We start from the raw sequence: 26741 nt of genomic DNA, 5'->3' as shown, positions 1-26741 counted from the left end.
TGGGGAGACCTCGCCAAAAGTGTTAAACATAGCGTTTCTTATTGCTGTGCGCTCTAACCGATGCACGACCGCTCCAGCTTCCTGTCTCCTTCGAGCATACAAGGTGGCCGTTTCTGAGATAGCTACTACGGCGATGGCTCTAAGCGATACCCACGATAGCGGCGCGGGCTAGCGAAATCTCATATCTTCGGCGCTGTCTGTGACGGCTCACTCATATGGCCGTGTGCGTGACGACGGAACTGGAAGCAACCCTCTACCTCTAGCAAGCGTCTATTTCCCTCTCTTACAATAAACATCAATAAGTACCTTTTCCACCCTTATGCTGAAACAAAATAATTGTTAGAATGAACCCAGCAGCTGTGTTGAAAGATTCCCCGATAACAGAGCTCCCATGCCCCCAACTTAACATTGAAAGAGTAAGGTGACGTTTTGCGGCATCATTCTACCACAAAAGTCGTCTGTTTTTATGCAAGCCTTCTGTTTTTTAGTAACAGTGGCGTTCCCTGTACACCTGATATAACTCAGGGTTCTGTGGTTTAGCAGGGCACTGCCACAGCAGAAAATTTTTTTTCTTCTGAAGGGCAACATTTTATTTTCAAAATTCAAAAAGGGTTTAACTGGCGAGGCAAGTTACAAATATGATGCCACTTTGTGTGCATATTCCAATTCAGGAAAATCCTGTAAAAGAAAAAAAAAATAGCAGTCATTGACGTCGGTATTTGCGTCACATATTGTCCAGCGTAGAACCGCAAAACACATAACAGTCTCTTCCAATCTGCATTTGCAATCTGCATCGGGATCGAGCTTAGCTCTCCACGCGGCGGCGGCAAAAGGGGTGCTATCACAGCCGGGATCGCGCCGGGGGTTATACGCCTAAGGAGCGGCTTCAGTCATGAGCGGCGGCATCTCGTTAAAGATACCTTGAGAGCAGCAATGCGCGTCTTGAATACATATCTAGACTACCATTAAATGCCCGAGCTCTAAAATTACGAGCTAAAGTATGCTGCGAGTCAAGCATGCCCCCGTGTCATGCAAGTTTTCAAAGCGAATACGAGTTTTTATCTTATAGGAAGGCTAAAAACACAAAAAATTTGCACTTACCCACTAGACAACTACACCGCTGAATATTTAGAAATATACCTAGCTTTTCTAGGTCGAAGCTTCGTAGACACTTTCCAAGAGCAAATTTTAAGAAAATCCAATGAATGAAAACATTTACTTAAATTTGTATTTATTTTTATAATTTCAAACAACATGATGCAACACATTTCCCGGGCGTTATAATTACGAGACATGTGCCATTATTCTGACAACTGTTTTTTTTTTTTAAATCGAAGATGTTTTTTTTTTTTAATTCAAATCAAATTTGCTCGTTTTTTGACGTCTTTGAACCTCAGTAGATTTTGAAGCGCCATGGAAAAACATTTTACAGTCTTACAACTGCATTATTTTGCTTGAAATAGATAATATAACCTCCATATTGCAGGCAAAAAGTTTTAGCGGAAACATTTAGGAGCATCATACCAGAATAAAGGGCTGAAAATTGACTTTTGTGCAGCGCGCTGCTACTGAATCGAAGTTCACGATTTTTTAATAAAACATGTATCGCATCAAAACGCTTTCTTTTTAGTGTTTTTATTAGTAAAAGTTGCGTAAACTTATTCGATAAGAAAATAATTCACAAGAAATGTTTATTGTGCATGCAACCGGGCTCCAAACTTGCAACTTTCTGAAATGGCAAAAACGGCGTTTTCCACCTCTAGTGATATACAATTTTTTTTTTTTTTCGAAAAAGCTACTACAGATCTTGCAAAACTAAGGTTTATTCCTTTGTGTCGACAAATTTGTCCACCACATTAAAAATTTCATTGAAAACAAAAAATGGTCATAGGACCTCAATTATCGTTTTTGAACACACCTATATATAAAAGGCGACTAGGTGACCCTTTTACCATCACTCCGTCCGGAAAGTTCATTAGCCATCTCTGAAACATTCACCATCCTGCCGCTCACCCCCCCCCCCCCCCCCCCTCCCTTCCCCGATTATTTCTTCTTCTTCTAAACAAACGAACGCAGAGATCAGCCGAAACCTTATTCACAGAGAAAACGGCCGACCCAACTACAAGGAAGGTGTATTGTCGTCGGCAGAAACGCTGCTAACTTTTCCAGGAGAGTTAATCTGGAAACGAACCAAATCGGCAGGCGCAATCAGTATTTCTCGCCCCATAACACGTTCACCGTTAACTTTTCCTCCTCCTCCTGTGTGCGACCTGCGAAAAAGAAGACGAGGGCGAAAGACACCGCTAGATCGCTCTGTCTCTCTTCGCACCCTTTCTTTCCGTCTCAAGATGGCGCGTCTTCAATTTCTGCTTCGTCTTCCTTTGCAGGTCAGCGTCTCTTCCACGGTGAGCGTGTGTCTGTGTGCTGGCGTACGGGCTTGTCGCTCTCTCTCCAGCCTGAAAACCCGCTCGCCACGTCTTGGAAAACCGGCCCTCCGGCCCTTTGCTTCTACCCTCTCCTCGCAGGCCGGAAAGCTTCTTGGCGGTCCGAGTTGATCGAGGAAAAGGACAGTCCGCAGTCGGCCGTACAGGGTCGCACACCGTTCCCACTGCAACTGGTGCTGTGCGTGCGCGTCGCCCTATCCAAACCTCACTGTTGTATTCGTGCGCGGAGCCGCTCTCCGTACAAGACGCACCGAGACGGCGAGGTGTAGCAGCGTCGGCCAGCATCGATAGCTGAGGGAACGGACCGGGAAGGTAGCAGTCGACGACGTACACATTCACAATGGACATAATCGCCAGGTAAGTCTTGATCTCCAAGTGCTAGTTTCATTTTTTTTTTCGTTCTGTTTACCTGTGGTCCCGTTTGAGTAGGTTGTGAAATACTAGCTGCTACTGAATAGCATGTACAGGAGTGGTCAAAAGTTTCCAGGCCACAGGGTCTGCTTCTGAGCAGTATAGTTAGGCAACTACGACGGCCCCAAATCTCAAAATACATGTGGAGGGTAGAAGAAGCATTATTCTAACCTCTGAGATCATTTATAGCTTTGATGGGATCTCACGTCTCAGAATATGCTGACCAGAAACAAAACCTGGGAACTTTTGACCCCCCCTGTACATACGTACGCATATGTCTAGTCTGACTGGAAACTGTCTGCGCGTTATTTCGTTTTCTTTTTTCTATACCGACGTTACAGAGATCCGTCGTCTGCTTCGACTCGACCCTCACTTACAAGCAGTCAAGGAAGCTCGCATTTACAGTAAAAGCTTTTGCATCACTGTGCGCTGTATGAGCAGCCTGCAGTGAAGTTTGCTGTGTCGATCGCCACTCCGTAAAACATATCCCAGCGAGAACAGCAAATACATTTAAGGCGCTCTCGTAGGGCGTTTTCACGCCGCCTGCATGAGCTTACAGGGATCAGATTGCGTGCTCTGTCAAAGGATTGCATGGCGTGTCAGCTAGCTAGGCTACATCGAGAGCGCCTAGGCAAGGACGTTATCTGTCGCATGCGTATCTATAACAGTGATGATTATGCTCGGTCGTTTAACACGAACCAAGCGGCTAACAGCAAAATTGTTTAGGCGCGCTGCGGAGCAAATGCAGCGCTGCCTAGCCAGTGAAGGTTCCCTATACGGTGAACGCTATCGCACTGCAAATGCAGGCTAGATAAGCAGAAGAATGTAAACAGTGTTACCGTACATTTAGGCTAAACTTCTTATCTGAACAAATGTTTAAAGGCAGTAGCGAAATCAACAGCGTAATCAACAGCAAGATAACAGGCGCTGAATAAAGTAGTGAACACGGACTAACGAGTTCCGCCATGGTTTCTGGAAACTTGTTTTTAGTACATGTCTTCACTTCGGCCCTCATAACATTGACAGGACTATTGCTTCGTGTGTTAGAAGCTTGACTAGCCAGTAATGTTCAAACCAACATCAGTTTTTCTTATAGAAACGCTTATTTTACTTGGAGGAACCAGTAACAATACAGTCTGCCTTAGCAGTCTCTTATTTTGCGATCTTTTTCTTGTTATTGCAGCTGCGCACCCGTGTATTCAGTGTAGAACAACTAGGGCATGACCAAGCTGTAAAAGAACTTCCTCCTGATCGCACTCAGGACCCCCAACGCTGGCTTTTACATCGAAAAACTCGCCGTTACCGTGCCGACCACATTGTTTTTCTCGCGATGACGTGAGTTCTAGGTTTACCACTATGCCGTCGTGTTCAGCGAAGCGCGAACAGTTCGGCGAGGTAACGTTCATGAAGCAGCCTGCGCCTATGCACAGCCTTGAGATCAACTGTGGTATTTTATGTGAAACTTAGTTGGTACCGATCTCGGCCGTTGTACCTGCCACCTGCAGGCGAGTGGTTACAGTGTCCTAACCGGATGTGGATGGTTATCACTGCTAGTCAATGTCGTAAAGGCTTCGCTCATCAGAAGCTTTGAACATTAGGGCCGAAATTTTATGATTTCAAGAGTCCAGTTCATGATAGTGCCCCTTCTCCAGGCAAAAAAAGAAAAATGAATTTTTGTTTCCTAATACCAGCGTTTTTTTTTTTTTTTTCTTTGGCATGCCAGCAATGGCGCCTTGTTCTCAGTTCTTTTAAGGACTAGTTTCTGGACAAATCGTTGAATATGTTAAACAGAAGGTAATCCGGACTTTCCGTGGCTTGTACTGCTCACAATTCCTGCCAACGTTGTCAGTTATTCAACGCGTGAAATGCATACGCCCCTTTATAATTTCGTCTCGTCAAAGGTGGCTCAAGCCATTAATATCTCGTGTCACGTAAGCAGCGGTACGGGGAAAGCATGTCTCACCCCACTATCTTCATTTTTTTTTTCTTTTCAGGCAGAGAGAGTGAGGTGGAGAGAAGGAGATACTTCAGTTTACAGAAACAGTTCGTCTTTTTCTGAACCCGGAGTATCTCGGGAGCTTGCATTTTGCTGCAGAGGACAGCTTGCTGATTGTTTCCTGCACGACTTGACCGTCGCCGCAAGTGCAACTCCTTTAGCAAGGAATTGCTCACACGAATCACGCTCCATCGTCGTGCAAGATCTCGCTCTCTCTGTCTTAGAAAATTCATTTTCCCTCGTTAACACTTCATCAAGTCGAAGAAACTTGGAAACCAAATGCTATTTTTTAGCTAGCCCCAATTTTTTTTTTCCCTGAAGCATGCCAAAGGGGAGTTCAACTTTCGGCATAGGAAGGGAGTAAAGACGCGCATATCTTCTTCCGGAGCGCCTTGACCCTGCCCTAAAGGCCTCATCTTCAGTTCATGTCCAAGCGAGATCTAAGAGCATATCCGTGAACAAGCTCACACTGCTGTCTATCCTTGGAACCATTACGACCTCGACTGCATCTAAGAATCACCGCCCATCGTTTTCACGAAGGCTGACATGCTTTAAAGAATACTGGACGCGGTGCTTAAGCGAGCGTGATGCCGCAACACGATCCCGTGCGATCGCCTGGCGACTCCGCGGTTATGTAAGCCATGTTCGCGGATATGTGTGCGATTGAATAGCGCGCCCATCAAGGAAGCAATCTCGAGGCCCATTTAGCGAATTTCCCGCTATGGTTCAGAACGCTTCGTAGCTGTGTGCAATATACACGGTGTTCTTTCATGGTAGCCATCAAAATCGTCCACCCGGCTCCTTGAGAACTGGATAAGGCTGACTAGATAAATGGTGTTGGTGGCATTGCGCCACGGCGGCACAGACTCCGTCACAGTAGGGAATTAACTTGGCTGGGACCTTTATGGTCCACCTGGTATAAAAGGGAAGCCTCAGTACCAATCCAATCCAATGTGGAGACGAGAGTGGATCTCTATGCGGCAGATATGTGATAAGCTTTCAACCGGGGGAAACGCGTGATAAAAGCAGGCATTGATAACGTGTCCTTGGCACCTGACGGCAAATATGTGCCTTGCTTTTGTCGACTTTTTTTCTGGTGACTCGGATACAATTCATGAAAGAATCGGTAATTGCCGATGGGTCAGAACCCCATGACGCCGCATGACAGCGCAGGGGCTGGCACATGAATTCCACCACGACTTAATGGAATTCACCGCGCCGGCATGAAAATTGGTGAACTCTATTTTGGACTTGTTGTGAAAGACATATATTATAAAGCATTGTGCTTTAGTTGCATCCAACTTTTTTTATAGTGTCGAAAGAGGCGCAAATGACGCTTGATGAGGAGAGACAATATAGATCGGTCTTTTCAATGTGGAAGCGGTGGCATTTGTGGTTTGGTGACGTCATTTTTTGCTCACGAATAATCATTGTGGTTGTATAGAAAACAATAAGTGTGTACAGATTAAGTTTGCTTGTGCATCTGCCGAATGTTTCACCAAAGCAAACTCACCAGCAAATATTCAGAAATGTTGGCCACCGTTAATATCACATGGAAAACAGCATTTGTTCACCGTGGTGTATAAAAGACCGAAGCTTTTTCTACGCTTTTAGGTCAATGTCGGTCTACGGCCTGGGTCAGCTTAACAGGAGTCGAGGCAGGCGTCAACTATAATCTACCGCTGGCCACGCATGCTGCCCTGTCATTAACTGGTATCGCATTAATGGTTTATTTCGTGTCTAATTGACGCAACGGCACGTGCACCTGCATGCTTTCGATAAGTAAACCTGCTGTTGCTCCGTTGAGTTTTGTTAGTGTCTTGTGGTAAGAACCATTACATTAAATGCGATATGACCACCACCTCGATGCCCCAGGCAGGGCTAGAAATCGGCGCTTCTTACAAAAACGGGTCTCACTGTTGAATATTTGTTGAAGGAGTGTTGTTGTGGCTGTAGGAAGAAGGAAAAGAAAATGCACGGGCCGGCTACTGGCTCTGTAGCTGAGCCACCTCCGCTGCCTCGTGCAGACAGAAGAGAAAATAGATAAGAAAAAAAAGAGGGAGAGAAAGACGCGCGCCGCAACAACAGCCGTCGTCCACCACCAAAGCGGTGGCGGGTGCAATGACGGCCTACAACAGATAAAAATTCGGTGGCAGGCTAGCCCCCGCCGCAAGCGGCGTTGACCGACCTGTCCCAGTCCCATCTCGTTGAAGGAGGCGTTACGTTTTCTGTGCTCCTGGGGGCACAGACAGGGGTGGCAGCTAGCTGTCCAGGGCACCAATGGACTCTGCTGCACAGAAAATTTGAGTGGTCGGCCATTGTTGATCCTCATGGCTATAGATAGAGAAATAATGCTGCTGAGGATCTTTTAACAACTTGAATAAAAAAACAATTGCTAATTATGGCCATGATACGTGGCATGCGTATTACTTCGTTAAACAGTAAATGAAATCAGTTTCTGAAATTTGATTACACCAAAGAAGTCAGAGGCACCAAAATTGTTAAGTTGGTAACTTGGTCTTCTGCTTAGGTTTTTATTTGGGCAACCAGAAAAGCTTAAACGGCAGACAACTTTTTCACGCGGAGGTATTTTGCGTGGCGATTATTGCAGACAAGTTTACACGGCTATATTTTACGTTGAGTTGTGAGGTCGGGACGATGGTAGGATGTGTGGGATGTCATGGCAGGCTCAGGTGGAACGGTATATATTTAGTGCAGTTTTGTTGTTGTTGTTGGGAGCAAACGCACTGGGATAATAGTACAGACGGGCTGTGTGGAAGGCGAGGCGGTCTTCAAAGGTGCTATGAAAATATTTAGCGCGCAAGCCAAGCCAAATGCAGACCGGATGTCATAGTTACGCTTTCTGTAGTTTATGGCTTGAGAAAGGTTATGGTTTGAGAAAGCAGCAGCCATCTTTAGACTACAGGCACTTGCCATAACGGCACCAAACCTGTTTCGCGTGCTGTACGAGAATGTAAATTAAGTGGAGAAATATGGGAGAGGCCTTCGCCCTGCAGTGGGTATAGTCAGGCTGATGATGATGATGACGAGAATGTAAATACACGGAATTCGCGGAGGGGGCACGAGGCTTGGAAACAAAGCCTCGACGCCCCCGTTCGCTTTATTCTCTGCGTCGTCACCTTGCGTGCAGCCGAGTAAGTGACGCGCGTTCGTCCCTAAATATATACACGAACTTGCTGACGTGGTGAGCATATCTGGGTTTTCCTTCCTCTGGTTTCTTTCCTATTATTTTCTTTTTATCCTTTCCACTCTCACATACCAACCGAACACAAAAGCAAACGCCGAGCGTGTCGAGAATTCCCCGCCTTCTGTTAACGTCAATAGCGACGATAGTCTGCTTTTCCACGAATGCAACGGCGGCAATTTACAAATACTCAGCAAACCTATGTTTACCGCAGAGCTCTAAGCAGTACCATACTGTAGGCAACCACCGTCCTTGCAACGGTAGTTGCCCCGTTGCGAGGACGTCATCTCTCGTGTCCTGAACGAATGAGCCTATCTGCTGTGTATATCTTTCATAGAAGTGACTGAAAGCTTGCTTCTCATTTTGATGCTTATTTACGTTTACGCCACAGCTGCTGTGCATTGCTTAAACAGGGTCATACGACAGTGAAATATCCAAGTTTATTGCGTTTTTGTGCATTTGCGGTTCAGTTTATACTTGGTTTGTCGGGTTTACCGTCCCAAAGCGACTCCGGGATGAGAGGCGCCGTAGTGGAAGATCGGACATTATCGACCACCTGGGGTTCTTTATCTTTGCACAGAAATCCCGTAGCAGACGGGAGCCTTGCTTTCTGCCTTCATCTAAAAGCAGTCGGCTCAACCGGGATTTAATCCTGCGTCCTTGGGTTCAGCAGTTGAGAGCCCAACCTCTGAGCTACCGCGGAGAGTCTATGCTTTGTAATCAAGCTTACTTTTTCAGTTTTTTTGTGTTAGCGGTTGAAAATGTTTAAGTTCCTAAAGTGACGTGGGTAGCGATGGACGTGTACAAGAGGGCTCCGGAATAATAATATAGGTCACCTGGGGTTCTTTAACACGCACTGATATTGTATAATAAAGAAATGCAGCCGGAATCAAACCGCTGTCAGCAGGCGAACGTTCTAACCATTCAGCCAATTCTGCGGGCCTTGACTTCCCTCCTGCGTTCACTTACCTGCCTTCTCCACTTACCTGCTTCGTCTGTGCCTCTTCACAAATTAATCCTGGAATTACAATTACAAAAAATGTCCCACTTCCCTTCATTTTGTCTGGAGCGAGAATAGATGTTCAGCGATTACTAACGCAACTAATGGTCAAGGTGAACGGGCTGCACGTTTCTACAAAGCAGATGGCATATTCGTCTCCTTGTAAGTCCTTGGTTAGATACGGATGTTGAGGAATCGCGTGCAGTTATCCTTCTATTAGAGAGGCGGCTCGTCCAGTAGCAGAACACACGGACAGGCGAGACAATAAGAAGGCAAACTGAAGAAAATGAAAAGAAAAAGAATTGGAAACCCGATTCTGAAAGGGGGAAAAAAAAAGCGTCTGCCTCATTGCTTATTGTTCTTATTTCCTTGCATATCACGCGCACTTACCAACTTAATTCGCCTTTTAAGTCTCTGTGGTCTGTTTTTTTCCCCCTTTTCTTCCCCCTCTTTGCGCGTTTTCGTTTCGTATTTTTTATGGAAGCCATTGTGGGGGAGAAGTGCTTCTTGCGCGAGCTGAGAACGTGCACGTTATTCGTTATGACCAGACCGTCAGGCTAAAGTGGCATGGGTTAATAGTGCGCCTTTTCGCGCATTTGAGAGCGTGCCAGGGCGGCGTCACGGTCATCTACGCCAACGTGACGCTTTTAAATCCCCCTTCAGCGACCGTGCTGTGCCAACACTTCTATCTGGCGCACTTAAAACGGCGTGGAGAAGCGAAAACACGGAAAGAGAAATGTCTGCACTCTATTCCAGTGTGACACGTGCGGAAAAGAAAAAGCAGTAGCATTTTTTGTGCATCAGGCCTCCAATTTTATTATCATTCGCAATGTAATTGGTTCGCCGTCACTGCTAGGGAAATAAAATGCCTGCTCCGGTAACAAGCGCTTATAGAGAACTAAATACTATTTCGTTGGCAACATTGCAGTACTATTATTATATATTTTAACTTGAATTATATAACTAGCATGTGTTATTACATAGCCTGCCAAAAACGTTCTTATCTCTCCAACATTTGCTATGCAACTGAATCTGGTTTCCGGTTTAGTTGATATTGATTTCTTTTTCGGCAACCTGGCCTTCCAGATATTTTATACGTAGCATTAATGGAAACACTTCTCGCTTTGTGAAGCCAACTGTGTGACGAAACAGATGACTGTCGTAGCGTGTCGCCTACCTTAGACGATGTTCTTCGCTGATGCGACTTTCTTTCGTCCGCGTGCTTTAGTGGCAAGCATAAAAATAGACAAAAGCACAAAAATTGTTACTTCTTTTATTATAGGTACTGAAGGTGGCACAAGCAAACTTTCATGGTCGAGAGCAGTAGCACTCTCGGCTGCCGAGACGTGGGACGCGGATTCGATAGAGGCGGAACGGAAAATCGGCGCGTACTATGCGATGTCAGTATAGTTAACCCAAATTACAAGGAACCCCAGGTGGTTGAAATTATACGAATCAGTCCACAACGGCACCTGTCACACCCCGAATCTCTTGGGGACATTACAGCTTTTAAACTGTGCCTTAAAAGAAGCACGATACTTGTAGAAAGGATTTGCATTCTGGAAGTACGATAATGATATTACTTTTTATATGGAAAGTTACTGGCCTACCTCGTGGTCGGCACTGAGCGTTCGTCCTGATAAAATATATTTAGTCCGAATTATTTTCCAATTTAGATTCATACTGTACGCAAACGAGGTACACCTTCAAAACAAATTAAGCCCATCGTTATGCTCACTGTCATGCAAGAAAAACATCTTCTAGGTGAACAAGGTTTGATCAGTGTAATCTGAACGCCTTATCCGAGAAGCCTGCATGCACTAGCTGAAACGACTGCAAAGACTTATCAGTAAAGCAAAGCGCCCAGAGACGTGTCTGGGCAGCCTCAAGTGTTGCATAACCTTCCTTTCTTTCTTTCTTTCTTTCTTTCTTTCTTTCTTTCTTTCTTTCTTTCTTTCTTTCTTTCTTTCTTTCTTTCTTTCTTTCTTTCTTTCTTTCTTTCTTTCTTTCTTTCTTTCTTTCTTTCTTTCTTTCTTTCTTTCTCTCTCTCTCTCTCTCTCTTTCTTTCTTTCTTTCTTTCTTTCTTTTGTTTTTAGTGTCAAGCAGTACTTCGTTTCACTACTTCTTTTGACGTCTCGCTTTAGCGACACTGCTTCACATTGCGGCGTTCATCCCTTCTTAAGAGCTAAATACCAAAACTCAGTCTTTTATCATCTTAACACGTCAAGTTTCATCTCGGTGTTCTTGGCGCTCCGTCGAGGCGCCCGCCACGGACGCAATCTTGCCGTTGGGCGAGGCACCACTGCTGACATCTTTTCGTGCTGAAACTGAGCGTTAATTCATGCACATAATGGAAAGACACAGTGTTTCATTTTTGATTTATTTTTTATTCTTCCGGGGCACACGTTTGCCCTTGCCTATGTGGTTTAACCACAGTTCGCGGGATCGAATACCGGGTGAGCCGGCCGTGTTTCGACGGAGAGGAAATGCTTTAAGAGTCAGAGGGCATCGAGGTTTACTTACTGAATTTTTCTCCAAAAATTATTGCTTAAGGCATTAGTAAACATGTATCACCGCGTGAAATTCGTCTACGCTCAGTGATTTATAATTGCATTTCTTCCGCCCAAGAAGTTTACGTTTCGGTTTCAGTTTGCTGAACGAAGGAAGGTTCCGACAGTGTTAGATCGCTTGAGGCCCACAAAACTGCAATAACGTTTTTTTTTTTTTTTTTTTTTTTTTTTCAGTAGCTCTTATTCTGACTGCGGTAGCAGCTTAGTTTGAGAGTAACTACAAAGTAGCGAATATATTACAACTTTTGTATGAGTCACTTGATGTCATAACTTGTGACGTTGGAACATTCTTCCGGCAACCTGAAACCGAAACACAAAATTTGCGCCAGTCGAAATGCAAGTATAAATTATTTACAGAGCTTAAGGGGATTACAACTGGATTACTAATTTCCCACTCAAAATTCTACAAAATATATACCTATAAACGTTTGATGTATCTGCCCATTTAAGACGCCCACGTGTGATAGGCGAGCCTTCTTTGTTTCGTAGTTTAATCCTTACCGATTTTCCTTAAAGAGCAACTTCGCTCTTTCTACATCCTCTGATTTTACTGATACGCTTCCAGCAGTTTGCTGGTCCTTTGAACCAAATATTGCACACCGGCAGCGTTTCGTTGCACCACAAGTGAGAGATTTCTGTGGGAACCTCGCGTTCCCACACTTTTCTGCGTCACTTTTTCCACACTTTTTCGACACTATTTTGCGTTTTTGCGTCACTGGACGCAAAGCCTTGGATATTCACTCTGCCTTGGCAGAAGGACTAATTTTCAGGCGTGGTTTTTTATTATTTCAGACAAACAATATTCCTAGTTGTCATTAACAGACGCCAGCTTAGCCCAACAAAGCGCACACTATACATTTTGGAACAGTATCTGTGACGTCATTGCATGGTCTCTCCTGACCTCATCGCTTCCCAGTTAAAAAAAAAGATTACCGCTGGAACCAGTTGCAAATTTCCAACTGGAACCAATGGTGTTTTTGGAGCCATTGCAGCCCATGGATTAGACCAATTGCGTGCAATAGGATTCAGTGGGCCAGACCCACTGCATGCAATGGGATCCAATGGGTCACACCCATTGCATACAGTGGGTCCAATGGGGTAGAACTAAAACTGACAATTTATATTTTACTAGACATGTTGAAAATGCGACAATTACAAGCTTGAAGTAAATCAGGGATGAGAGGTAAGAATCCATCTTACACAAGAAAGTCACACTACAAAAATATATAACAACATAATATTCACCCAGCAAGCGCACTACTATTCCCGCTCATACGCACCACTCATGCTGGGGTCAGTGACTATTGGCAATAGAGTGCAGTTATTTAATTTTATTTTGTTCGCAATGAAAGCATCGATGATGATTATTACGTTTTAGGAGGTTATGCTGCCGATATATGTTGTTATGAATGCAATATCAGTTCTGCTTTCTTTGTGAAATATGCGAATTGTCATATGGATATTATGGATATACTGAATGCAGTTGGACAGACCTATTGGAATCGGTGGGTAAGACCGATTGGGCTCGTCAGCTGGCAAAGAATCATCTGAGTATCAATTTGGAACATGAACTACCAATTAATACTACAGCTATGTACAAATGGCAGTCTATGAATTTTGCACAACTATAGCTGCTAGGTGGAGTACATTTGCATTGTTCAAATGGAATGAGAATTCTAAATGAAACCAACTTGACGTTTCATTTGAAATGTGAATATCCATTGTAGTACCCCGTTGGAACGTGGGAATGTGAATTCCAGCTAGAACAGCATTGGAGAGTCTAATTGGGCTGCCCATTTTAAAGGAGAATTCCAGCAGTTAGTCATATTGATGCCAGTTAAGATTCCAATACGTTCCAATTATTCCTTTTATTGAGTTGGTACGAACCAAGTTCCGGTTCGCCAAAGACAGCGGACTACAATAATGTGATGTTATTGCACTATAAAGTGTTCTCCGTAGCCATGGTTTTCGCGACGACTCGTTATATTTTACGTCTATGACTACATCTAACGGTACCGCTACCAATGGTTCCTTCTAGCTTGCATGTTTACCTTCATGTTTTCTGCCTTCCTGCCTTTCTTTGCTTCCTTTGCTTCCTTTCTTCTTTCTCATTCTTTCTTGCTTCCTTTTTTGGCCAGAAATTACGGCTGTGCTCCGATAAGCGCGCTACTTATTTCGCGTCAAGTCATTATGTCCGACCTTAACACCAACTCCATCTCTGCATGCCAGGGTGTGACATTCACCAGACAGCGTCGCTGATCGTTGGCACCTCTTTTTCCTCGACGCTCAACTAAACTGCATAGAAAGACGGGCAAGGGCAAACTACATGTCCCAATCATGTGTACGTCTACCTCGTTAACTACGCGCTGGCTTGCGTGCGCAAAGAAGACAAACGCGGGGAGTCGCAGTCATAGTAGTCTCGTTGGCTGCTTTCCAAGTCCGCCGCAGTCACATTAATTTGGCTTGAGCGTACAGCTGTGTACGTATTCGTACAAGGACAAACAGGAAAGAAAGCCAGTGCGTTGAAGAGAGGACGGCCCCGCAAGCAACCAAAAAAAAAAAAAAAAAGACAGACAGACAGACAGAATCGTCGTTGTTGTTACGGCACCGGCCTTCAAACTGGAACGCCTCTTTCACACCCAGAGCCAAATTACTGACCTCTGAGCCTTTCCTAAAGAGTGCGACCTCGACTGCCTGCCGAGGTTATGCAGGCGACTGGGCGCTCGTAGTGCAGTTTTTATCGGGTCGAATTTTGTATGTATCCGCAGGTCTATCTGTGCAGTAGAGACCCTTGATAAGAGGAGACCAGAAAAAGGTGCACAAAAAGATAACTGCCACGATCTCCACTTTTTTTTTCCCGCTTTCTCAGTGCCGCGCATGTGAGGATCAGTCCAGGCTGGTCTACACATAAAAATGTGCACGCTGCAGTCATGCTCGTTATGGCAAAGGCAGCAACAATTACGTATAGCATTGCTTCTTTCTCGCCAACAGTAAATAAATATGCGTCATCGGGATATTAAACGGCGGCTTGGTTTCGAGAACAGTGTGCTTTTACCTCGGTTTTTTCTTATCGAGGAATAATTGGCGCCGACTGAATCTGATAACACCTTCGAAACACGAAAGTCGGTAAACACAAGGACGGAAGCTGGTCGCCCGGGGGACTTCTTTATATCGCGTATATCTTTGACGATCAGTAAAGGCTAATATCTCAATGAAGTTGGCGTGCCAGTCTTGCAGTTCATGGGCGTATGGCGTCTCGTAGGCTGAAGTAGGTCGGTCAAGGGGCTAGTTTACGTAGCTAGCGTATACGTCTGAAGGCGTCTGCCTAAAGCGAACACAAACCCAGCTACGAAGGAAATATACCGTCGAAGGATGGCAAAGCAGCATTAAGGCATTTATTATTTATTTATTAAGTATTTATTATTAATTTAGGTCACACAAAGTGAAGGATATACGACATCCAGTAAACATAACGCCGAATCTCAATACCAACAGGGCAGAAAATGGGTTAACATGGTGTGGAAACTAAGAAAGGGTAAGCCCAGTTACACACTTGACGTCGGAGGAACCGAAAAGCCAACTAAGATGAGCTGGAAGTTTGGTTTAACGATGTTTTATTGCAGCAAACAAACGTAAACACAAAGAGCTGCAGTTTCGAGACGAATTTCTCATTCATCTGATGCTTTTATCACCCTGGAAAGCTGTAATGTTCAGTATGTGCGATTGCTGATATTCATCTGCAGTTCTGCCACTGATCTGACCCAGGAATTCATTTTCTTGTTTCTGTCGTGTCATATTCAGTTACATCCCATCTTCCACCACTGCCCATGCCACATTTTAACGCGTGTAATGCCGCATGTTGAAGTGCAGGTTGTGTAGTGACCTGGAAAACCTTAAACTGCAAGAGAAAATTTGTGCACCTGAAGAAACCAGAAAAGTGCGAAGGATATCATAAACACAGTCAAGAAAAGGGAGCGACTGAAATGAACATGACGTTGTGCAATGAACCACAGCATAAATGTCAGAGCTCGGCACGTGGTCCGGCTTACTTTGAGCGTGTATAAGGGGTGGCATCCTGGCTGTTCGAGCTTCTTGCGCTGGTTACAAAGTGAGCACCGAATTCATTGGTTTTCTCTGTACTGGTCGCTCCTCTTCTTCGGTAAGCGTATAGTTGTGTCCAGAATAATTTCCCACAAAACAAGCTGCGACCAGGAATGCGGGCAGTTTGTGCACTTTCGGTTTTGCTTACGTGAGACACCAAACTGTTCTTCTCAAGGTCTGTATGACTTGCTTTCAGGCTGCGTCGATCTTGTAAGCCAAGTAGGAAGTAGGTTTAATTTATTGGTGAATTGCGTTTAATATTATCTGCGTGAATATTTGAATTACTCACGAATCATAATTCTACTCGAAATCAAATGTTATTACTCGTATCAGCCTGAAAACAATAAAAGGCACTTACAAATTTGCAAACACTTACAATTTACACATCGTGAAACTTATCATTAAATTTTGCACATGCCTGTATAACTTTTTACCATTCTTTTGCATTCAGCTAGGGTTTCTGTAGACCTGGACATGTTTCATAAGTGCCTTAAGTTGGTCATTCAAAAACTACGTGATTGTCCTCTTATTTTAGTCCTTGCTTTTTTTTTCAACACATTTTTAAGGCAAACTTGTTTCGTTTGTGGAGTTTACCGTCCCAAAGAGACTCAGGCTATGAGAGACGCCGTAGTGGAGGACTCCGGAAGTTTCGGCCACCTGGAGTTTTTTAACGTGCACTGACCTTTAACGGGCACCTTGCTTTTCATCTCCATCGAAAAGCGGCCGGCGAAGCCGGGATTCGATCCCGCACCCTTGGGAACAGCAGTTGAGCGCTGCAACCCTGCGCCACCCCGGCGGGGCTTAAGACAAACTGGTTATGGTATTTGGGTGAAGAAATATTTGTCAAAATGATGGATGGGAACAGGTCTGGTTTTGTTCGATTCTGTTTTGCTTATTGAGCTTAGCGTGCCAAAGCGACTCAGGCTATGAGAGAGGCCATAGGGGACGGTTCCGGAGATTTCGACCACCTACTGCATACGTCAGCCTTGTTTTCCGCCTCCACCGTAATGCGGTCTTTGCAGCCTCGATCCCGCGTCCTTCGGTTCAGCAGTGGAGCGCCCTACCCACTGAGCCACCGCGGCGGGTGAGGAGTGACTGATGTGTTGGTATAGGATTTTTACAATTCAAATGAATTTGTAATGCAATAGCGTTAAGGACACGTGTCGAATAAAAGCCGGTGTTGGCGTTGTGGTTGTAACGCGAAAATCAGAAGTAAAGAAACAATAAAGATTTTGTGGAAACCCACGTAGTCGAACACGGTTCCTTCGCAGTGTGGGGCGAGCACGCAACCACTCCGCCACAGAACCGCATTGCTTCTCTCCGAATAAAGATGGACCTAATGTATGCGCTGACGTATGAGTGCCAGCTAATGTTTAGGTGCATCATTAGAAATAAACTAATCATGGAAGTAATAGTTAAGCGAGTAGCAAAGAACATTTCCTCTTTGCTTACCTGCGATGCGGCGCTGACTGGAAAATTCATTCGATCGCAATAGATGGCGCGAGCCCCCGCCCGATTCAAACCCTTATACATCCATACATCGTCTACAACGCATTAGGGGTAAAGGACAGCGAACGGAGCCCGATAACGTTATTGCGTTGAACTCTTAAAGGCGAAGCTTAAGGGTCCTCGAACGGCCGTGTACAGCAGCTCTTGGAAAAATACATGCCCAGCGCCTGCGCAGTGGACGCACTTTGCATGGTCTAGCATGCTATCCACGCACACGAAAACATAGACCCTACTTCCAGCTAGAAAACACGTCCCGGCTTCATTTCCATTTCACTTCTAACTGCAAGGGGAAATTTTACTACTCCAGTTAGTTGGAAGTAGAAATGTTGCAGGTGGGATCTATAGAAATGCACGCGGTGGACACGATTTTCGGTTTCATGATCCGGCTATATAACCACGCAGTTCTGCTTGTGCGCTCTTCGTGGTGCAAATCCTCAATATTAATACAGGTCTGGTAGCCGCATATAGTAATTGCAGTATTTCTGAATGTACAGAGACGGAATACGTTATGTTACGGGCTTTCTCATTCAATGGAATCAAACACCTACGCAGGCGCTTTCTATCCTCGCGCCCCCAAACACGCGGCCTCCAAGTTGCTGCGAAGTTTTCCTCGTGCGGGGCGGGAAATGAATTGATTAGTTCATCCGATAACAGCAGGAAGGAAGCCGTACTCGTTTTCGTTTTATTAAGCACGCGCGAATGCAAAAATAGGACGTACGGAAACACGTGGCCTCTGTATATTTAGCTATTGCCGACGGCTCTACGACCTTGCTGGTGACTTTTTCATCTTATAGCTAGACAAACGGAGGCACAAATACGCCGCGCGTAGCAAGCTTGGGGGTGAGAAAGAGGGTTGTAATGTGTCGTGGTTAAATTATGGTGTATGTAACAGTGCCAAGAGGGCGAAATGGTCGAGCACGGCGCTTTTATTTTTTTCTTTATGAAGCCCAGTTTCCCAGTTTTTGTAGACAGCACCAGCTGGAGCCATTACATGGCGTTATCAATGGACATATTGTTACGTGACTGCAAGCGATGACAACAGGAGAACAGAGGACAGTGAGAAGATGCTCGATGGTCGTGAGATGACGTTTAATGAATCTGTGTGTGGGCCTAGCGCGCGCGCTCCTGCCCGTGCCCGTGCCCTCTTCTTCCTCCTTTGTCCATAACATAACCCGAGGCCAACCGAGTGATCGTCCCGGTCGTAGACGAGGAAGTTTACCGATGATGATTCCATGGCATGATGATGGGCGTATCTGGATGCTTGAAGAAGAGGAAGAAGTAAGAATAGAACGGTTTGCTGGTACGATGTCTGATGCGTGGGTGATCCGCCTCCCCTGGAGCTGTCAACCATCCGTCACCAGAGTCCATGAGACCGATGGCTCGAGGTCACGTCGGGCAGCTTTGGCGGGGGTTGCGTGTTCGTGTCCATCGGTTCCTTCGAGTCATTCGGGTCTTTCGGATCCTTCGTCTCGGTTCTGATTGATCTCTGTTCTCCTTGTCTTCAGGTCTGGGCTGGAGGCTGGGTGGTGGTAGTTGGTCAGGTCTGGGCTTGAAGGGCTGGGGCGAAGCTGCTCGGCGATGTCCCTGGGCCCTCAGTCAATGGTCCCGGCTTACAGATGGCGTCGATGCTCCAAGGCAAGAAAGAGAGAGAAAACTTTATTTCAAAAAGAAAAAGAAAAGAGAAAGGAAAAAAGAAAAAAAAAGGGGGGGGGGGCAGTGAGTGGAGTCTTCATTCAAAACCCCAGTGGCCTGGGCTGCCGCTCTTGCCTGAGTTACCAGCCTACGCTGGGTCTCTAGATCATAGCATTGCAGAGTGGCCTCCCACTGCGCCTCCGAATGGTGCATGTTTATGTATGGAGGTTTGGGGCTTGCGCACCCCCATGTGACGTGGTAGGCGGTGGGCTGGTCATTGCACCAAGGGCATATGTCTGTGTAGTGTTCTGGGAACATTATGTTGTATTGATGTAGGTTGGGGTAAGTGTTGGTTTGGAGCTGTCTTCATTCCCGCATTTTTTGTGCATTTAGACCCTTGTGTGGAGGGGGATAAATCCTACGTTGTTCCCGTAGGTACTTAAGTCGCGTGCCTTAAGTCGCTAGGACAGGAATGCTGGTTGTGAGACCGGGATTGGTGGCCGCTCGGTTTGTGTGACCTCGAGCTAGCCTATCCGCGACCTCATTACCTTCCAATCCAGAGTGCCCCGGAACCCAAGTGATCTGATGCTTGAGCTGTGAGGTTGTAGCCAATGGGTTAGTTGTGAATCGAGCTAATTTTTTAGGTATTCTGCCTGCAAGAAGGAGCCGACACGCCGCTTGTGAGTCGGTGATTACGTGAAGCTCTCGATTGGTCGCGTCTCCGTAGGTAATGGCCAGCACGATCGCCGCCACTTCCGCTTCTGTGATAGTACAGTGCGGGATGGACATGCTGGAGACTTCTGTGTATGAAGAGCCCACCACCACGGCCCATCCCCAAGGCAAGGATGGGGATGACGTACTCCGCGCCTCCAACCAAATGTTACGTGACGGCAAGCGATGACAACAGGAGAACAGAGGACATAGAGAAGATGCTCGATGGTCGTGAGATGACGTTTAATGAATCTGTGTGTGGGCCTAGCGCACGCGCTCCTGCCCGCGCCCCTGCCCTCTTCTTCCTCCTTCGTCCGTAACAATATTTTCCTTTATAATATATAAAAGAAAATCATAAACTGTAGGCCCTACGGCAACATGTTGGCTCCGAAGGCCTGTTCTAAGCTGTTCGTATACGATGACATCGAGAAGCATAGTGGCGGCATAGGAAATCGACCAGATGTTCCGAAAATTCAAACTTCATGCTTCATGTACCGATAGAACGGAGAGATTGCAGCGACCGCCATGGTCCGGATATTTTTCTTTTTTATTTCTTTAACCAAGGTGGCGTGCTGGACGTGGCGGAAGCTGTGCAAACTAGAAGCGTTTGTCAGCTTTGCTGTTATTACTTTCAATGTTCTTGCCTCCATGGCCACCAATATTTCGACAGCAGATTGGCTGAAAATGGTCACACCATGCACGAAATGTTTTCTGCAACTGCATTTAAAACAAGAAACGGGGAGCGGCACTGGTATGGTAAAGTGAGCCTGCACGCATATTAGAGAACGAGAATTATTAAAACCCTAGGTGTAATAAAGAGCTAGGCCGAGGTACGTTGTGGGGCAGGCAGATAATGGTTTTTTCGAGTGGCCTAGTGTACACCTGGACAAGGAAACCCAGTGCAGGCGGGGAATCCAGAGTCATTTGTAATGATGCGACTGGAAACTTCGCAGTGTATAATGGTCGCTACAGCCGCAGGGTGGAAGTAATTATGCAAGATCAGCAGCGGGCAGCTGAACTCTGTTAATGATGCTGACTTCCTTCGCTCTCTTTTGCTCGCAGATTCCTTCGGTACCTGTTCTGGAGGACTCCCGCGCCGCCCAATCGGCTGCGCGAGGTACTGCTCAACTTCTCGGTGGAGTTACACAAGCAACAACTGCAAGAGCAGGGCGGCGTCTCCCGGGACAACGTGCTAAGCGCTCCATTCGCCCTAGCACTCGGCCTGGCGGCAGCGCACGCCGGCAGCAGCCAGGCCACGGCGGCCCAGATCGCCAAGGTCCTCCATCTTCCCGAGGATCTAATCGAAGAGGTACGAGGCCGGACACCTTGACGTGACGGTTTCGCGGGACTTAGCCGGCGAGAATCTATAGCGAGCCCGACGAGGAGATATTGCGATGGCGTATCACGCAAACGTGGCACGCTTTCCAAGTGCTTTGTTTCAGGTCACTGGCTGCCGAGACGCGGTACAAAGAGCTTTCTTTGGCTCAAGTGCTTGCCTGCACCTCTGAATTGAGCCACGTACAATGTTATTCACACTTAACGGGAAATGGACTGTACGCAGTATGCAAGCTTATGTGCGCCCAACTGCGTTGTTCTCATAACGCCTTTGTTCGGACATGGGCAATTGATTGGTGATGATCTCGCTACTGTCGTAGATTCTGCAGCTAACTTGAAGGTATACAACGGGCAAACCGTGTAATACATTTTACAGTGGCGTTTCATGTCATCATCTACCCGCTCTTCAGTTCCCCGCCAAAACTCGTCTCCATGAGAAGCACACTGAGTTAACAGACGCTTTCGGCTGATAAGAATTCACTAACGTTTGCCTAATGTACCCAGACGATGCTTTTAAATGCCTCCTCTCTTCTCGCCTTCACAGGTACGCCAAGAATTCACAGACATGACACAGCGCCTGGCTGACTGCGGGCCGGACTTCCGCATCCACCTTGCCAACGCCATATTCGCCGACAACAGCGTGAACGTCCCCAATGACTACTGCGACCTCGTTGAGACCGCGTACGACGGCGCAGTCAAGCAGGTCGACTTCAAGAAGGATCCAAATGGCGCGCGGGCCGTCATCAATGCCTGGGTAGAGGAAAAGACCAAGTGCAAGGTCACCGACATCATCGAGTCCGGAAATATCGACTCGCGTACCTCTTTGCTGCTGGTCAACGCCATGTACTTCACGGGCTTCTGGGATTCACACTTTAACCCACAGTACACCGCGCTGCGACCTTTCCACGAGACCAAGGACAAGACCAGCATGGTGGAGATGATGTACCAGCGCAAGAACTACAAGACGAGCTGTTGTGACAAGCTCGAGGTGGACGCCTTGGAGATGCCGTTCGTTGGCAAGAAGTTGTCCATGGTCATCCTGCGACCGCAGAAGATCGATGGCCTAGATCGTTTGGAAAAGAAGTTGACGCCAGAGCTCCTGGCCAACCTGCTCAAATCCCTCGGCGAAGACCACGATGTCGAGATCTACTTGCCCAAGTTCAAGCTCGAGCACACGTCTAGTTTCAAGGGTACCTTGCAGAGTCTTGGACTCCAGGAACTGTTCAGCGATCGCGCCGACCTCACCGGAGTGAGCAAGACTCCCGGGGTCAGGGTCACCGGCGTTGTGCAAAAGGCAGTGGTCGAAGTCGACGAGGACGGCGTGGAAGGACTTTTCCTCACGCCGCTCATCATGATGTGCTACGCGGGTGTGAGCTTCAACTACAATGTCAATCGACCTTTCATGTTCCTCATCCGCAGCTGTGATCCGGACGTGATCCTATACATCGGATCGGTGCGGCGTTTCTGAAAGGCTGTGCGCATGTCGCTGTGGCTGAAGCCCTCTTTATATGCGCAGTGCATTATTTTGGAAAGCACGTGCGCTTTGGTGCTTCGTGTAATTATGAGTGTACGCCTATGCGCTCTGGGAATAATGGACAACTGTAAAGGAATTATAAGGACTGTTCGAGGGCGAGGAGGCGCGGCAATGGCGACTACAGGCACGACCATACTATGCATTTATTATTGTTTTATTTTGAAGCATCCCTGCCCGGTGTTGTTGCGCGCTGTGGCGATGCTCGTAAAACCACGAATCAACGTGGTGTTCACGTGAGCCAACCAAAGGCCACGTTCGGACCAGTCTTTCATGTTAGGCGGGTGTCACCGGCGTTGTTCTTCTCACGGAGCATGTCTGAACACCCTTTGCGAGGAATAGGTAGGTTGTACATCTCTAACGCGTCTAAGAAGACGCGGGTCGCGTCAACTACCAGTTCGTACAGTACTTCGCTGGACCTCGGAAATGAAGTGAATCAAAGGCTTGTCAAAGGAATCATGAGAGAATTCGGTCATGAGTGTCAAATCAGCATGTGCTTGTACACTGTTTCGCGTATTAATGTGTTGTTGAGCGTGGGTGGCCGTTCATATTCACCTTTTCATAAATATTTGAAACATGCAGTATTGTTTTATGCGTATAAGAAGATAAGAAGTTGCTCTTGTTAGTTGAAAGAGAAAATTGGTATAATTGTAAAGTGACGTGTCTGTTTCATAAATACGAATGATACCTGCATTGCAGTCAGCGTCTTCAAGGTGCTTGTTTTGCCGCCGATTTCAGTAAGAATAAGGCAAGGATGTGGGCTTACTTGTGCACTAACTGCAGCGAATGGGTGACTGTGACGTTCGGCAAAAAAGCACGAGCTCGTCGTTTGATCCCTGGCAGGTTTTCAATGTCGGCGAAACGCAGTTTTTTATGTAATCTCTGTTCACTGTCAAACTAAGGGCTCGAGGCAAATGCAAAGTCCCAGTACCTCCGCGTCTCGACATATTAAACACATTTTGGGATATTTACAGAAGTACTGCTGCGTCCCCTGCAGAAGTGGTCCGAATGAATTTGTCTACCTGTAATAATATGCAATGACGAGAATAATCTGTAGTGCTCCAGGCACGACGTAAGAAATTAGTAATCTCTTTTTTAGAGAGAAATCCAAATCTGTGTAAATGTGAGTATCGCTCTATATTTTGAACGTTTTTCATCGCAAGCATGCAAATAGCGACGGCATATCTTTCCGTCCGTCAAATTTGGCCACAAGCAAAGGAAATAAATGTCCTCGAGTTATATCTTGTTTCGACCAGCACTGTCACCAAGAGCATCTAAGTCCGTCACATTTCCCTCTATCAATGCCGCGAAACTGAGTCAAGGTCCGCGCGCCAACGGGGACGTTTATATTTGGATGCTGCAGCGGGTGCGTTGTAGTCTAAGCGATAAGCGTTTCCTGATGGCCAGATGGCTTACTGCGCCCTTGATGCGAGTCGGTTCCAAGTGGGGCAAGGAGCACTGCTAAGAGGTAACAGGTCCGTGTACTGCTTTTTCACGGATAACGACTTGGCACAGTACTGAAGTCAGCCCGCATGATAACGAAGACGAAGTAGGTTTTCGTCCGGGAACACGTTTGACCTCTAAAAGCGTGACCTCGAGTGATCCTCCCGATTCCAGCTAAATGTGGCAGCGTATCCGACTGGAGCTGTACAGCTTGATATGGAAATTTGCCATCTGGAGTTAACTGAAGTGGAAGGATTCTAGTTGGAAGCAAAAGCCGTTAAAGCTGTACGCGAATTTCGGTTAATAGTTCTTCTGGAAGTTATATCCGTTTGCATCTGGGATTGACTGGTTTTCAGGTCAGCCGGCATAATTGCTAATGCAATAAAACTCAATTGGAAATCGAATCTTCCATTTGAGAGCGTCCGCATACTCGTCTGTGCAAAAAAGACTTGAAGGTCATACGTCAGAAGACGCTTTGCGAACACAGCTATTCGCCGCGAGATCGACCTATAGAGGTGGCGCCACCAACAATCCGGTAGTGTGGATCGGCAGCCGGCGGCGCTCGCAGAAACGCACGCTGCGTAGGTCTGCTTCCGAGTTTACGGCGGGTTTGTTGGCGATGAAAACGTGTCTTATTTTTCTGCAGTATTTCTACAATATTGCAGAACAAAATCCAAGGATTTCGCCAATGGAGCAGAAGAAGAGCGCATTTTAAGAAAACAAAGCACGCAACCACCAGTCTTCTAGATTTACTTTGCACGTTTCTTGCGCTGTACCGCGCTCACGCGCCTAAATGCTTGGGCCTGCCTAATGACAGCTTTGTTTTTCTTATCGACTTTTAAACAGTTTGCGCGTGTCTCATGCGAGTGAGATCGGCGAATTTAGTGTCAAGCCCACGCAGATACCTGCAATACTTTATATTGAATCAAGAAAGCCTGGTTCATTATATCATTATCATTATATCGTATTTGAGTCGAGCATTAAGCAGGTTAAATGTAGCATTGGCAGCGCACTGCATGGCGAGTTGCTTTAGACTGAGTGCGCATCAACTCTGGCCCAGACAACCACGCACAAGTATTCCCCAAAAATGAGATCACGCCGACACTATACAGGAGACCTCGCCGCACAGGAAAGCTGATTGTTCACGACAGCGCTGAATGGATTGAATTTGCCGAGCTGCTTTTGCGGCCACTGTCATAGAATGTGATAGTGTATTACTGCACGCGCCACTATTTCTAAATGATTTCCTGGAACTGAGGAAAGTATAAGGGATTCCTCATATGTGTGATGTTAATATATAACGGTAAATTAGTAGTGTAATTATTTTCTTTTGCAATGCGAATAAATTTCACCGTGTGAGAGAACTTTTACACACTTGAGAGAATTTACAATAATCAGCGATTAATTTTCAGTAACTTTAAAGTGCAAGCTACGAATTACTCGCTGCGAAGACATCGTTATAAACTGCGCATAGGCACTGTCAAGTTCTGGGAAGCAATTTTACAGACTGAAAATTTCTTTATCGCTAATTATTTAGCAGTGACTAAATCTTATACGAAGTAAAATATTAGGGTTGCTTCCAAAAAAGATGCTGGATATAAAAATATTCCTAAAGAAATGGAGGTCATCTTATTATGCGACTATAAAAATGTATTTGTTCCCGAACTAAACACTGATATTTAAGCCCGCATGAAGATGTTTTACTCCCCTTGTCAGAAATGACGAGCTTTGTTGGAAGACAACACTTGGACGAAAAGGAATTATAATGATTATAATAGGCTACCAGTAAAGTATGTAGGTGTATTATGTAATATTTAGGGTAACAATTAGGTGCAGGGAATATGTTTCCCAAACATTCGAGTATTTCTCTAAAGCAAAATGTGCTCACTAAAGCTTTTACGGATGCACAGAAGCCTTCAACAACAAAAGAAAAGAAAACAAATGCATATTGGCCCGGGTTTAACGCATGAAAGCGGCATCGGCTATGACGGATGATTGCGGAAGGTGGTTTTGGTGTCATTTTGTTTTTAATTATTAACACCACATCTACCACGTGGGATTGTTTATTGTGCAGTCAAATCCCACAGCAGAGGAACGCCTTTCGAAACGGTTGTGACGGAATCCCTTGTTCTCGAAATCAGCAGTCGAGCGCCCTTACCATTGAGACACCGCGACAGAGGTTGAAAAGCAAAAAAAAAAAAAAAAAAGTACTCACACAACTCTATCGTGCATACAGACGGCATAGTAGGCATAGAGTGGTCTGTTCAAACTGCATTCTGCTATATGAAGCAGTCTGCGGTGGCATATGTTTTAGTAGCTGCGGTATTCCAAACACAAAAGGGAATATGTGATTTCTGAGCGTTTGCATTAACTTTTATTGACGGCAACGACCTGTTTTGCTTTGACACGGCGGTAACGACAGTACCACTTCGTTTGAGAGGTCGCATGTCAAAGTATCTCAAGCGTCGAAGACCGCGATGGATGATGTGCTTATCCAAGCATGACATGCTCGATACGGACAAGTATATATTTTTTTTAATGAAGCGTGGGGTTATAGACTGTTCATATTTATTTTGCAAGAGGCATATAGGGAAGCAAAAGGTCACAGGAACCGCGAAACAAACAAAAACACTCCTGTACACGTCGCATGCGCGCGCGTAAATCGCTGCGGGCTGGCACGCGAAGCAAAAACGCATCCACACTGAGTAGGTTTCGCCGCTGAGCCGCAACGTGGCGACTCTGCTCGATCTCGAGGCCAATAGAGTTTTACCGATGTGGTGGTCTTGTGGTAGAGCATTCAATTTTTTATATATATTGCCAGGCTTTGACAGACATCAACATCGAAATACATCG

At 46.0% G+C, this 26741-nt stretch overlaps 1 protein-coding gene across 3 annotated transcripts; it reads left to right on the top strand.

Moving 5' to 3' along the window:
* The first annotated feature begins 2265 nt into the window (after positions 1 to 2265).
* On the top strand, positions 2266 to 24081 carry LOC146175775 (iris-like). Of its 3 annotated transcripts, none has more exons than XM_084582147.1 (4): positions 2266 to 2387; positions 2526 to 2801; positions 20642 to 20888; positions 21459 to 24081. In XM_084582147.1, the coding sequence occupies exons 2-4, from the start codon at positions 2785 to 2787 to the stop codon at positions 22380 to 22382; spliced, it is 1188 nt and encodes a 395-aa protein (XP_084438273.1). In that variant the 5' UTR covers positions 2266 to 2387; positions 2526 to 2784; the 3' UTR covers positions 22383 to 24081. The 3 variants fall into 3 exon arrangements, with proteins under 3 accessions (XP_084438273.1, XP_084438272.1, XP_084438274.1); XM_084582146.1 differs by having other exon boundaries at positions 2270 to 2405; XM_084582148.1 differs by lacking the exon at positions 2266 to 2387 and having other exon boundaries at positions 2412 to 2801.
* Positions 24082 to 26741: the final 2660 nt, after the last annotated feature.

Source organism: Amblyomma maculatum, chromosome 10 (assembly GCF_055883805.1).
Source record: "Amblyomma maculatum isolate TAMU_Amacu chromosome 10, ASM5588380v1, whole genome shotgun sequence".
Classification (NCBI taxonomy): Eukaryota; Metazoa; Arthropoda; class Arachnida; order Ixodida; family Ixodidae; genus Amblyomma; species Amblyomma maculatum.
Note: the sequence above shows the minus strand (reverse complement) of the source record. Positions and strands in the feature narration are given on the sequence as shown.